At 43.6% G+C, this 15,284-nt stretch overlaps 1 protein-coding gene across 11 annotated transcripts in view; it reads right to left on the bottom strand.

The window, feature by feature from the left end:
• The window catches only part of MAP7D2 (MAP7 domain containing 2), a 141,291-nt gene that overhangs the window by 85,540 nt on the left and 40,467 nt on the right, over window positions 1-15,284 (bottom strand). For 8 of the 11 annotated variants that reach the window (XM_059720866.1, XM_059720863.1, XM_059720861.1 and 5 more), the window contains exon 2: window positions 1,207-1,293. The exons of 2 other annotated variants lie outside the window; for them this stretch is intronic. In XM_059720866.1, coding sequence (XP_059576849.1) covers window positions 1,207-1,293 — 87 coding nt within the window. Of the gene's footprint in view, window positions 1-1,206; window positions 1,294-14,571; window positions 14,653-15,284 lie in introns of those variants that run through there. One more of the 11 variants, XM_059720864.1, reaches the window with a different exon arrangement.

Below are 15,284 nucleotides of genomic sequence, written 5' to 3'. Positions count from 1 at the left end.
AGGAGACAAAAGGTGGCTACACCTCTTAAAGATGCAGCACTGAATCCCATGGTGCAAGAATCCTGCTGCATTCTGAGGGAAAGAAAATAATGGTTGTAAAAATATGAGCGAGGATCCTGATTTGGTAAATCAACAGTCATCCCTCGAAGAGATTTTGTTTCAAACCAAGTAACAGCCAACGAGTTGATGCCTTAAAGCAGGCTGATTATTTGGATATCCTTCAGAAAATAAATATGGACCTGTGCTCTTAATAAATAACTTGGCTGTTAAACTGATGTGCCCTTCTGTATTCCCTTTGGCTCCTCTGTATTTTAAACTATTTTTTCAAGTCTGCTTCTTTGCCTATTACAAATGAAAGATGCAATTATAATATTAGCAATTTCTGTTGTGAATGTTCTGGTTTATTTATAGAACTTACAGAAAATACTGATGACAATTATACTAAGCACTTGAACTACAGACTAACAGATAAGTTTTACCAAAGTAAAATCTGTCTAAAAGGGTGAAAGCTGAGTGAATTGCATCTCAAACAGCTATTTTCAAGTCCTAAATACAGAAAATTCTATCTTCAGGTAAGATTTGGGGGTAAGGAGTAATAAACATTTCTGTAAGGATATTATAAGGAGACTTTTCAATACTTAGAGGTACCCCTCCCCCCCAACCCTAACTGCATATCTACACACACACAGTTTTCAGAAATTAGGTTGTGCATGGCCTACTTGTTCCAATGGAAAAAGAATCAATTAAAACATCAAACTTTCAGAATAAGCTGTACTTACCACAGAAGTAAGACACTCAATATTCACTGTCAAGATACATCAGAACCTCCAGGTCACTGAATAAACGCATTGAGGTGTAGCAAAACTACAGGATGGCTGTAGGGCTAAGTACCTTGAGGTTACCCTAGGTAACCTCTTTCATGAAACAGACAGTCCAAGAAACACTTGCAAGAGTTCCCTCTCTTCCCACCGTTAACCAGTTCAATACTACCAAACTTCAAAAGCCTAAAACAGCTATCCACCAGTTTTTAAATTGTTAGAAAACTGAGCCAAGATATAGACACACAAATATAGCCAAGCTGTATTATAAATGTAACCCTACACATTTTATAATATGCTCTGTTATCATTATGCTCTGTTACGGTAACTTTCATGCATTCCTCCTCTGTATTAATATGCATGATGGGAGGTTTGGGAAACTACTTACACTTGTTTCTGCTGTTTGTGGGTACAGTGCGCAAAAGTAGAAGGCCAGATGGGTCTGATCTATGTCCACAGGGCCTCTCTTCCAAACCTGTGAAGCATGTGAGACAGAGGTTCTCAACCTTTTTAGACTCAAGGCATCCCTTGAAAAATGCCAGCTCTTAGTGTTCCCTTATTTTTGATTACAGAAAAATAATAAAAGCATCTCTTCTATTGCAAAGAACTTGGAAAGACCACAACAGGTCAGAATGCTTTTAACACTTTGGATTCCTAATTGTAATCTCCGGGTTTACCTTGTGAATCATGTGTGAGCACCTAACATTGCTAACAGCACACGGCAACTCACAGAACCCTTGAAAGGATCTCAAGGCAACTCAGGGTGCTGCAGCACCCTGACTGAGAATTACTGGTGTGGGCAAATATCGCAAAAGGGAAGCTGCACAAAGGTCAGAGAGTACTCACTGGGGGTACTCACTGTGATCTGTGCAGAGACCTACAGTGGGGTGGCCCTCAGCTTCAGCACTGAGATGGTAGGTGGGAAGAACAAAAGACACTCCAGACAGAAACCTGTGAGCCACAGCACATACTCCTCAAAGGGAAGTTCTTGTATGTTTTAAGTCCTTATTGTTAGTTCATGTGGGAGCCTGTTACCCACAAGTTTTAAAAGAACAGAAATGCCTGAGACTGGTATTGAGTAGGTCGAGGCCTAAAAGAGCTGGGGGTGCTTAAACAACTTGAAGAGGAGCAGAGGATCTCCCAGGGGTGAAACAGTGGTGACCCCTGAAGAACAGAACCCCAGTGGTAGAACAGCAGATCTCCAGCAGCAGTGGAGCAGGAGTACTTGTGGCCCTTGGCAGCAGCGTCCCAAGAGCAGCACAGAGGTGACCAATGACAGAGGAGAGAAAGGTGCAGCAATCCCCAGCAGCAGAGAACATAAAGAACAACATTACTTCAGCACTCCTGGAAATTTTGTCCAAAAAAGTCTACAGGTAGACTACAAGAGGGAAGGCAGTGCAGGTATCCTGGCAGACCTAACAGGAACTTTCTGCAGTGATACCCTTACCCAGTTGGTCCTATAATTAAACATAGTGTTTTGTTTGACCTAGTAACTTAAAACCTATAGGATCAACAATTTTACATTCACAATATTATTAAAAAATCCTAGAGTTTGAAGAACAAAAATCTCTAAGATTTCTCTCTATATGTTTGTCTATTGGATGGAGTTCCTTCTGAATGAAGTGCACAATGAAACACTGTCTGGCATGTTCTGAGCAAAGTTCAACATTGGCATGTAAATACTGATAGAGTTTATGATACAAAACAAACACTTAGAAACAACCTAGAAGCACCTTAATTTGTATAGATAGCTGTAGGTTCTGACTGCACGTATTAAATATATTCTTTTAAAAAAAAGTTTTATATGTATTCAGAACTACATCTCCCATCATCTCTTTAGATACATATATAGCCCTGTCAGCATGTGTAAGAAGGCTTATTTAGTTAGTTAAGTAGAAATACAAGTTTTTATTATTTTTACACCTCCAAAACAGTTCTAGGAGAGGAAGCTAAGTCTACATTAGCCTTAACTCATAATTATTAAACAACCATCATCTGTACATAACATTTCTGGCCTTACTTACACCTGTACAATCCTAGTGTACATATCTTGTCTTGCTGGCAACTCCAAACACCTCGGTGCTTTAGGGGAAAAAAACAAACAAACCACACCACACAGAGGAAACAAAACTTGAAATCACAGGCTAGATCCAGATGTGCAGCAATGCGTAGTTTATAGTGCTGCAAACCTCTTGTGTTGCCATAAACTGCACATCGCAATATTTGCCACCAGGATTTCCCAATAGCAACAACAACAACAAAAAACACCCTGAAAAAAACCCAAAAGCTGTGCAAAGCACACCAAAGAGCTGTGTGCCAGGACAAACACCGGGATGGGGAAGCAAGAAGACTGGGCCTGCTTGTTTCCCCATCTCCATGCACTGTGAAGCCCCTGCACTGTGGCACCCATGGAGCAGCTGGCTGGGGTGCAGTGTGCTTCGAGATGGGGGAGCACACAGCCTAGAGAGCTGCGGAGCCCCTGCACTGAGGCACCCGCACAGTAGCGTGCTGGGGTGCAATGTGTCTCTGTGGGCTGCCTGCTCCCCCACCTTGAGGCACTCTGGGGAGCAGCTGGCTGGGGCACAAGATGCCTTGGTGTAGGGGCTCCGCAGCGAGCCCCCTCCACCCAGGGCTGCCTGCTCCCCTGTCTCCATGGGCACAGGATGCCTCAGCATGGGGGCTGCCTGCTGACTAGCTCTGCGCTGAGGCACTCTACACCCCAGCCAATCCCCTCTGCAGCCCATGGAGCAGCAGGACAATGTGTTCCTCTGCAAACTGCACAAGCAGAGGTGTGCGCTGCAGCACAAAGTAGAGACACAAATTTATGCCACTGCTATCTGTGCTGCTGCAAACACAAGTCCTTGCTCGTGTGGACATGGCCATAAGCTGTTTGCAGCTGACACCCCACACAGGGCTATTTGGCCAACTCATTTAGATACCCAGACAACTAGAGTTTGTCATTACCTCAACCTCAGGAGATAAACTCCTTGTCCTTTTTTTAAGGCAAGACAGAATCCCAAGAACTCAGACAGGGTGGTCCTGCACAGAAAATTCTAGAAATGACAGCTTTTGAAAATATTCAAACTTCCCCACAAACAATAAACACTTTTATGCTAAAGTGTCAGTGGAAAGGAAGGGGCATCTAGTTTCCTGAGTAGCTGAGTGGCTCATGTAACTCATGGTGGGCTCCTTTGCATTTTTTGCAAGCATGCAGGCACAGTTGTAGTGAAGAAGAATACAATTTAGGAGTCTGATATTAAATAGATAGGAAAATTTATGGCTTGTCACAACTTGTTGCTTGTGTCTAAGTAAGGATAAAATGAACGCAGAATCTCTGCTGGTGGACTTCATGCCTATAAGGGAAAATGAGGTAGCCGGAAGTCTTTGCAGATCATCTTTAGGGTAGGAACATACTGCTCCTTCATAATGAAAAGCTAATAAAACTGAAGCCAGATGATTAAATTCCATTCCACCACCTTTTCTTCATTCAAAAAGAAACTTACAAATACATTCCGCAAGTTTGGACACTATCCCAGTGTGCCTCTGCTGTGTTCAGAGAGGACTCTACCTACTTCTTTAACAGGACAGAAAATCTTCCATCTTCAAGTCACTGAGAAACAGCAAATACAGAGCCCCCTGACACCCCTTTATAGTGAAAAAAAACACTTTTCAGAGAAAAAAACCCTCTTCTACATGTTACCTTCTGGGCAATTTACATAGAACAAAGTAATTAAATGAAGCAATATGTGGATCTGTCAAAAAGAAGGTTCATGTTATAAAGAGTTAGTGCCTAAGCATGTTAAGAGAAATTACCATCCCACAATATCAGCACCTGACATAAAACAGCTGATGGGCTGCGGCAACATGCAAAAGAAATAAGTTAACTGCTCTGTACCATGATACTAAAAGTTAAACTGCCAATGTAAAACAGAAAGATAGTATTGGAACAGTAATTCAGCAGTAATTTTCAATTATTTGTAATAGGCGGGATGAGAAAAAGATGGTGGTTAATCTATCAAAATATCAGCAGGAATTTATGACAACTTAATCCATAGAAATTATTTGCACAAAACAATCTCTCTGACAGAAGGAAACAATATTTGCACAAGCAAACAGTACCAGAGATGTAGTAATACGTGGTAATTGGTGAATTGTCTTTTTCTCACATCTACCTCCCTAGTGTTTTTCCTGTGGGAGGATCACACTAAACATGCCTATTTAATAAAGCATAGAAGCCTTGCTTTGGATTCTGGCTTTATATAGCAGCATGTATGTAATTTACCAATTACATATCAAATTACATTAAAAACCCTGAAAGAATTGACAGTGCATGCAGAAGAGCTACTGGTCTTGTATAGATTTACTATTTTACATATTCATAATACTGTGAGTTTAAGTTTTATACATACACCCATATACACATGCATATTTTCACACACACACACTACATACATATACAAATACTCTCTCTCTCTCCACACAAACACACACACATATGCACGCGCCTTTGTTTAGCAAGTGGCACTTTGGCCTAGATTTAACAAATCTAGAAATGCTTATTTATCAGTTAATTGGCACACAATAAGATGTAATGATATGTTTTCAAAGCTGAAGAATAATCATGTCCTGTAATCTGTCTAATTTATTTTAATGCATCTTTGGAGTGGAATTTGTTTGACTATAATATGCCTCTGTACGGTTTGGAGTTTTAGATGACATTTGCCATTTTAATTGCACTATATCTGTATTAAAATAAAATACATATTTTTGTCAAGTTCTTTATTTTTCTTTTCCCTTCGTTTTACTGCATCAGGTTTTTTTTTTGTAGAAATGTTAATTCTGCCTATTCTGCAAATAAATAAATGTAGCTTTATTTGGATACCATATACACATAGTGTGGGAGTTGAATGTCAAAAGCTGGTTTGTAATTTAGAATCCAAGCTGCACAAAAAACATAAAATAATTCCTTAAGTATTCAAATAATAGTATCTCATTTCTTCTCTCCAACATTCTAAGATGTATCTTCTAAGAAGATATCATCCTTTTTACCTTGGTTGTCATTTCTGCTCCCAGACCAACAAATCAGTGTTCTGAATAACTTAAAATATCCAGCTTTATCAGATTCAGGAATGTAATGATACTCATGCTGAAAACCAAACATTTTTGGATCAATGATCAGAACTTTTCAAACTCTAATCCTTAACACCCCTTTAATATAGAGATCTCTCATTTTACAGACAAAAATTAAGTCACAGAGTACTGCCTCATGCTTGCTACGACTGCAAAGTGTCTTGTCAAAACTTTAGATTTCAGCTCACACAGAAATGAGGAAAATCTTTTCCCAGGAGTACTGAAAAACCAAAAATTGTTTCCTGTCCTAAAGAAGGAAGTCAGAATCCTAAAAAAGTGTAAGAACTGACAGTCAAGGGGGCAATTGTTTCGAGTCACCCAAACATTTTTAGTTCCATTTCACCTATTTTTATTTAAACAATAAAGTTTCCTTACCTTACATTTAAATGTGAAGGTTTTTGAAGGAGAAAAATGGGATTTTTCATTGTAAAAAGAATAAAAATCTGTGTTTCAACAATTTCAGAAGTCCCCCTCTCCAGTTCTCCCTCCCCACAAACAATATATTTGTCAAAACTAGTCTTTTCCCTAGAATTTTTTTATTAACTGAACTTTGTCCAAAACACTAGTTTAAAAAAATTCCTGACTGTACTTAGGAGTTCCTGACTTTCAAGACAACATCCTGATGAGAACCAGTCTAGGTGTGGCTCTGTAACTAGTACAGAAAGACCAAATCACCTCAAAAATAATCAATGGACTTTTTTCTTGAGAAGTAGTAAATCTTATTAAATAAAAAGGTTAGTCAGATAATCTCTTAAAGCCCATTTCTTTAAAATAGCACCTAAAGGATTTGTGATTTCTCTTAGGAAATTAAACTGCATCCTTGCTGAACTCTCTCAGCATCATATAAGAATCTTCACTCCATTTCATCAAGGTGACATCCTAGGAAAGGGTGTTAAGGTAAATCTGCTGTTTTACTGGAAGGAAAGTTTGTATAACAAGGATCAAAATATATGTTCCTTCTATTTGTAGTTAAAGGTCCCATTGGCATAGCTCACAAAAAAGGCAGTATTAGCTTCAGTGTCTTGCACAAACTCCAACCAGGTAGTTAAATTTTGCTTGCCTAGATCACCTTCACCAAAGTTTCAGTTGACTATGGGCACTTGTACACATGGCAGGGTATTAGTCTGTAGGGTTGCATTCCATACTCCCTAAGCTGAAATGGTGAGTTTTTAATTGAAATGATGGATTTTAATTTTCCATCACTGTATATAAATTATTGTCCTGGTGGCCGCAGGTGCCTGAAGACAGAAGTGGCAAGGGGCCTGATCATTTTTGGTTTTTTTTCCAACAGAGTCTGCCTGCCTCTCCCACAGCTGGGAGCCATTCATCTGTGCCATTAATCTGTCAGTTTGCCCCCTAGCCATGGGACAGGTGGGCCGGTTCCACAGGAAAAAAGGATCGAGGCCCTCACTACTTCTGCCTTCAGTGAGCTCCTGCAGCTGGCAGGACACTGGGGCCACCCAGGAATGGGCTGGCTGGAGCAGGAGAGGCAAGCAGGCTCCCCAGAAAAAAAGGATCAGACCCCTTGCCACTTCTGCCTTCAGCAGGCTCCTGAGGCCGGCAAGATGCCTGGGAACAGGCTAGCCTGTCCCTAAGGCAGCATGGGGAAGCAGTAGGAGAGTGACTGGGTGTGCTAGCGGCTGGAGAAGGTGGCGGGGATGGTGCATGAGGTGTGGGGCCACCTGTGCAGGCTGCTAACTTCCCTGAGTCCACCCAGACTTCCAGAGCCCCATGCACTGTCCTTGCTGCCTTCTCCAGAAGCCAGCACACCCAGCCACTCTTCTGCTGCGTCCCCACGCTGCCCCAGGGGCAAGCCATCCTGTTCCCAAGCAGCCCTAGGCATCCTGCCAGCCTCAGGAGCCTGCTGAAGGGAGAAGTGGCAAGGGGCCATATCCCTTTTTTTCTGGGGAGCCTGCCCACCTCTCCCGCAGCTGGAGGGCAAGCTGACTAATGGCTACAATGTTCCAAGTTGCAGCCATGCAAACTCATTTAAAACCTCCCAAAACTCACGTATGTGTAACGTGTGACACTATTAAGCCACACAAAGGGAAATTTTCATCACAGGTACATTGTGACGTAGTCATGTCTACAAGCAACCTACAACATTGCCTCAAAGGTTACATATGGCTGCTGTGCTTTATTAAACAGTGACCACCTTTCAGTGCTGAGACTGTAGAGATGTATTATGAACTATTTCAAGATACTCTCCCATGAATGCCCAGGGTTACTAAATCATAAGGAACTGTTGTAATAAATACATTTAAATATTATTTGCGTTATCATAGTACCTAGGCAAACCAGGACTCCCATTGCAATTCCCACTGTATAAACACTGGAAGAAAAAAAAGGCAGCACCAAAGAGCTTGCAAACTTTTGAGCTGTGCTGAAGCACCTGAGGGTCCAAAAAACATAAAATAAAATAAAATAAAATAAAATAAAATAAAATAAGAGTAATGCTAATCACTTTCAGTATTATACACACATACTAGAAGATGCATCTTATAGCATGAGTTTAAAGCATTATCCAAAGGCCTAGCTTACAGTATTTTCTGTTCCTTTTGTTTTACAAGTTTATTAATTTATGAGCAAGTATTTACCCATGTCATTTCCTTTCAAAAGATAGCTCTGACAAAAGGATAAGCCACATACCACACCACTCATATATTCTACATTGTAAATAATTTTTAAGTATTTCAGATCATCTCAGCAGGTCTTCTACATTAAGGTATAACAGAGATTTTTCTGATATTAATAATGTGCAACATTTTGGCATATCTGTAGAGACATCCCTCAGAACAAGCTGCTTTGTCAAAAAAAAGACAATATGATACATTATTTCCAAGATATGAAATCAAAAGTAGTCATTTGTTTTACATACAGACACAAACCATTCCTAACTGATTGTCTCTTCTACCTTGTAATTTATGAACTGAAGCAGCAGCGTAAGACTCCCTTTGCCTCATAATTACAAGCTAAATAAGGTATGCTGGAGGAAGAGGATCAGTAAAATTAAGTCCTCCTAGTGACTCCCTCTCCCCTGCCTTTCTTTACCCTGATGAAATATCCCACAGGTTTATGTACACATCTAGCACGTAAGAATCATTTACAGATCACTGATAGCAAGCAACCAAACCCTTGTCCTTTGGTGGAAACAACAAAAAATATAATTAAGGAAAAAGAAACATGGAACTGATGGAAAAAATCAGCACTGCTCAGCATTGTTCTATTAGTCTGCTCAGCAGCCTAATTCAGTAAAATTAATTTAGTAAAAAGTAATTTAGTAAAACAGCAGCTGCTTTGTAAGGAAAAAGTAACATGTTGCAGGGCACCTCGGTGCTCCTGCTCCTAGAGAGGGGAAAAATGACAGAGAAGCTCTGACAGTACATAAGAAGCCCCAGTGGAGATAACGAGCACAGCTGCAGGGCGCCAGGGCAACTGATAAGAATCAGCTGGCCAGAAGGGGGCAGGGCCTGGCCTTTATAAAGCCCAGGGCTGAGGCCAGGCTGGCAGTTCCCTGCCAGAGAGGCAGGAGCTCACAGGACTAAGATGTGAGTACTGCTCAAGCAGGCTGAAGGATGGTGGCTCTGTGGCGCAGGAGCTATGTTGTTGCAGCCAGGCGGCCTTAAGTTAAGTTATAGCCGGGAGGCTTGTGTTTTGTTTGGTTAATGTTTGTATTACAACCGAAGGCTTGGGTGAGGCTGTAGGGGTTGGAGGAGGCCTCATAGGGGTGGGGTGCCCTAGCGCCAGTGAGGGTGCAGTCTAGCACCAAGAGGGCACATTATTTTCATAGGTACCCCAGTGGTATGGGGACCCCAGCGCCAGAGAAGGTGCGGCTTGTGCGCCAGTGAAGGTGCAACTGGCGGGGAGGAGCGCAACCAGTGGGTTACGGGCGAGGAACAAAGACCCCGGGTTGTGTGCGGGGTACGTAGACCCCAGCCCCAGAGTGGGGCAGCATTGAGAAGCCCAAGGTGGGCACAGCGAGACCCAGAGAGGGGGAGCGCCATATTAGGAAGCCCAGGATGGGCGCAGCAGATGCCAGCAAGGGTATCACTTGCAGGGTGTATAGACCCCAGCCCCAAGGAGGGGGGCCTTACTGAGGAGCCCGAGAGCGGGGGGCCTTACTGAGGAGCCGGTGATAAGCCTGCACTGCAGGAAAACCCAGGGCAGGGTGCTGCGGTGGACCCCGACGGAAGGGGTTAGTGGCACAGCGCCCCAGGAGAAGAGCAAGGTGCTGCAGTTGTCCCCAGCAAAAGGGGATAGCAGCGCGGTGATCCCGTACCAGAGAGGGTAGTAGTGCGGTGGGCCCAAAAGACGGGTGGCCAGAGAGGACGTCCCAGAGGGGACTAGCGTATTGTAGAGAAGGCCCAAGAGTGGGCGTAGGTGCATTGTGACCGGACAACCTCTATCCCATCAGTGAGGCTTGGGGCGTGGTACTAGGGGTGGTAGGAGCCACGCGTAGCCCATAAGGCTAGGGTGCCTGGGGAGCACCTGTCATACCGGGAAACCACAGGAGTCCGGAAGAACCACGGGGACAGAGGTCCCAAGTAGCCATGCCCAGGGAGTCATAGGCAGCCTCCCAACCTTATATTTACCAGCAAGACAGGGCGGGCGAGAATAAGAGGGTGCCTTGGGCCGGCCTTGACACAGCGAGGGACCTCAAGGAGATCACGGCCCTCCTAGAGGACCTCGCCATGACAGAACACTAATTTCAGACCGGTAGTTAGCCATGGTAGTCTGAAGTTAGGCAGAAGGCAGGACAGTGTGGTCCCTCACAGACTAACTCATTCAGAGAGGCATGAGTAGGCTACAGCCTACTTTGTCATAAAACTCATAACTGGTATAATTTTCTTCCCACATTTTTTAATTTAACATGTCAAGGCTTCTCATTTCTCTGGGTAGACTTTGGAAACCATTATCTTAAGCTTGCCAGTATTTTATTCCCCAGATGGAATCACAATTTGGACCTCAAATGGGCATGTGACAAAGACTGCATATAAGCTGTTAGCTGCCAGTCACCCATTTGTTAACTGCATATGGAAATTCTTGGCTCCACCAAGCTTTGGGGAGAAGAGAAGTTCTGTCTCTACAACTTCTTCTGTATGAGGGAGAGAGAGTCATGTAAATGAACCACTTGGGGAAAAGAGAAGTTTAACTCCTTGCATCAATACTCTACACCTGAGGTTACCAAACCTTTTTTATTGCAAACCACTTCCAGATTTAACAGCTATCTGCATACCTCTAACAGCATAAGTTTTATATTTTAACCCCTTAAATGCCAATTACTAGTATAATGAAAATTTAATCTTCCATTACACAACTTTCCCTGCATACCCCCAGATATGTCATATGTACCCCTAGGGGTACACATACCAGAGTTTGGGAACCCCTACCCTACATTTTGGCAGGTTTTGTACTCCCTCAGTATGTATTGGGATGTAAAGCTAATTAAATTTATTCCAGACCTACAAGTTAAAGCAGGAGCAGGCAATTATTTTGGGTGGAGGACTGCTTACTGAGTTTTGGCAAGCTGTTGAAGGGCACATGGGTAGGTAGCCCCACCCCTTGACAGGTGCCCCACCTCCTTGTGACTGGAAGTCCCACCCCCTAATCCCTGACCTTTCCCACCAGAAATCCCTCCCCTTGGTCCTAGAAATACTCCTTCCAGCAAGGAGTTGCGCCATCTCGGAACCAGAAAAATACCAAATTATATTCCAAAAAGTTAACATCTAAAATATCCATTAATTTGACTTCAAAAAATATTTTTGTCCTGGTTTACATGTGTTTGTATAGTGTACATAGAGGTTATTGTATATAACAACTTAAAACAAAGTTTTATTCGTGTATGTTGTGGGGGGGGAGTAGAGGTTTGTGGGGGACTGTGGGTATGTGGGGGAGGGTGTGTATGAGGGTGGACAGGTGTGGGGTGTGAGGGAACATGTGGGTGCGTGTGTGGATGGATATGTGGGGTGTGGATGGGTATGGGATTTGTGGGAGAATTGTGTGTGTTGGGGGAGGGTGGCTGGGGTGTGTGAGGGGGTGTGGAGGTCCGCGTGTATGGCAGTGTGAGGCAGGATATGGGTCCAGTGATGCAGCCACATGGTGCTGGAGCGGGGGGGGGGGGGGGGCAAGAAGGCAGAGAAATGGCTAGGGGTATGGTGGGGTAGGCCAGGACAGGGCTCTACTAGGTAACATAATCAATGGCCTTACCCATGTTAAGAACTCTGCAACAAAACACAGTATGTTAATGTAGGGTCTGTCATGACCCAAAGGTCTGATTTTTCTTGTGTGTGCTTCGGCACTAAGAATTATCCCCGTGGGTTTACAGCTTCATTGCACGGTGGAGTTCTGCTGCGCAGAGAACCTATGTGCAAGGGAGAGTGTTCCCACCGCTTTGCAGCTGTCTTTGCAGGATGCATTTTCTTTGCAACACAGAAATGCATGGTGCAAAGAGTTCCCGCTCATTGTATGCAAATTTGTGCCCCGCAATTGGCTAGTGCTAAATTATTCCCATGTGGTGGCTAGTGATTGGCCTGCTAGCTGTATAAGAAGCTTGAGCAGTTTCCGCCCAAGCCGAAGAGGACTCCGCATCCATCTCGTGGGGACCCTGGGTGCGTGCGGCAGGATAACAGAAACCCTGTGTGTTGCTCAGGAGTTTGGCGGCCTGATCCACCGCCCACCTCTTCCCATCTTCGAACGGAACCTTCTATAAGATGTATTGACGAGTTTTATGCGCGCTTGTCCTGAACATCCGGAGTTCTGTCTGCGTGGAGCCTAGCAAACTCCACGTGATAGTTCGTGTTTTCTGTTGTAACCACGACTCAAGCAAGTTTCCAGCCTGCACCGCGACCATCTCGGTGTAAGTAAACAATCTTAAAATCAACCATTAAGTGTCTGTGCCTAATTCTAGCTCAGTGCCCGCCCTCTCCGACCTGGCCTGCCCGGGCTGCTGGCCACAGCCTGCGTGCAGAGCGACGAAAAGGGCCTGGGGCCTGACCCGGCCCACACAGGGTCATTTTCAGAAACCATATTGTAGGCCTTCTGAGTGTAGGCTACAGCAGAGTTATCTAAGAATATATCTTTCTTAAAAAAGCACTGAAACCATACTGAAAATGTGCAGATTCATTTTTTTTTTTTTATGTTGAGAAATAGTTAAGTACATTTCTTCCAGGATTTCATTTGAAAACCAGTTAGAGACACAGCCCTTGGACCCATACTGTTCAACATCTTCATTAATGATGTGGACACTGGAGTCAGAAGCGGACTGGCCAAATTCGCAGATGACACCAAACTTTGGGGCAAAGCATCCACACCAGAAGACAGGCGGATGATCCAGGCTGACCTGGACAGGCTCAGCAAGTGGGCGGACGAGAATCTGATGGTGTTCAACACCAATAAATGCAAGGTTCTCCACCTTGGGAAGAAAAACCCGCAGCATCCTTATAGGCTGGGCAGTGCTATGTTGGCTAGCACTATGCAAGAAAGAGACTTGGGGGTCATGACTGACCACAAGATGAACATGAGCCTGCAGTGCGATGCTGCGGCTAGTAAAGTGACCAAAATGCTGGCTTGCATCCATAGATGCTTCTCAAGCAAATCCCGGGACGTCATTCTCCCCCTGTACTCGGCCTTAGTGAGGCCACAGCTGGAGTACTGCATCCAGTTTTGGGCTCCACAATTCAAAAAGGATGTGGAGAAGCTTGAGAGAGTCCAGAGAAGAGCCACACGCATGATCAGAGGTCAGGGAAGCAGACCCTACGATGACAGGCTGAGAGCCCTGGGGCTCTTTAGCCTGGAAAAGCGCAGGCTCAGGGGTGATCTGATGGCCACCTACAAGTTTATCAGGGGTGACCACCAGTATCTGGGGGAACGTTTGTTCACCAGAGCGCCCCAAGGGATGACAAGGTTGAACGGTCACAAACTACTACAAGATCATTTCGGGCTGGACATAAGGAAGAATTTCTTTACTGTCCAAGCCTCCAAGGTCTGGAACAGCCTGCCACCGGAGGTTGTTCAAGCGCCTTCATTGAACACCTTCAAGATGAAACTGGATGCTTATCTTGCTGGGATCCTATGACCCCAGCTGACTTCCTGCCCTTTGGGCGGGGGGCTGGACTTGATCTTCTGAGGTCCCTTCCAGCCCTAATGTCTATGAAAGTGTTATCTCTCTGAGATTTTTCCATATGAGTATTCCTGTGAATTATATAATTTGTTTAATACAAGTTAGAAAACCTACTGTTATCCCATTTGCCACCCAACATCCTAATGAGCCACCGTATTCACACTCCTTGGAAAGGATCCACTTTTTCTATCCAAAAAATAACTCTAGGTATTGTCTGGACTGGCCTCATGTCACATCAGAAGCTGTTACCAAAAAATAAACCCTTCCAACCTGCTCCATTCTACACACTTCAAGTGTGGAAAGGATGTTTTCCCAGCCTCACTTCCAGATTTTTAGTGAGTTGGCAGGGGATAGTTTTTGCCAGCAGCCTTTAAAAAGTAGCATGGAGCCAGTGTAGATGCAAGCAGTCTTCGACTTACAACATTTCAAGTTACAATGTTTCGCACTTACAACATTTATAAATTGACACCCTGTTTCAACTTTATGATGTCAGTTTTGACTTACAACACTTGATCCGATGCGATGCCACACCAGCGAACAAGTTTGCTCCATCACTCATCTCCCTGGAGAACATCTGTCCAAGCTTCCTTGAACACTTTCTTTAAGAAAGCAGACAGGACTCCAGAAAAACCTGCAGCCAGGACTCCTGAGAAGACTCCAACCAAGAACCCTACAAAAAGTCCAACCAAGAGCCTTTCAAAAAGTCCTGCAAATTCACCTCAAAGAAGTCCTTCCAAATCAATATGATTGTTGTTTACAATATAAATACCTTAATGTAAGGATATTACTCGACTATAATTGATCGAGTACAACTTTCTGGGGTATTTTTGGTGAAAATAGGGTATTGGGCCTTGGTTCAGGAACCAATCCCCCATTTATAACATTGTTTCTTATGAGAAAATTGATTCCAAGTCACAACGTTTCGACTTAAAGACGCGGTTTTCAGGAACCAATTGTCATAAGTCTGAGGACTGCCTGTGTATCCTTTGAAGCTTCTAAAACAAAGAGCAGACATCTAAAAATATTTATATGTAAATCTACTGTTATTACTACTATGAATAATAAACTGGCACAAAAAGACACCAAGCAGATACCTTTACGTACTAAAGAAACAAAAATATATTAGCTGCCTGTTGAAAGTTAAGCCATCACTATTTCAAAGTCATTTTTTCTTCTTTAAACAAAGAGAACTCATTTAAGAAAATGCTAACAACCAG

The sequence above is a fragment of the Alligator mississippiensis genome, chromosome 1, assembly GCF_030867095.1.
Source record: "Alligator mississippiensis isolate rAllMis1 chromosome 1, rAllMis1, whole genome shotgun sequence".
NCBI lineage: Eukaryota > Metazoa > Chordata > Crocodylia > Alligatoridae > Alligator > Alligator mississippiensis.
The sequence above is the reverse complement of the archived record's forward strand: the minus strand, read 5'-3'. Positions and strand labels throughout refer to the sequence as shown.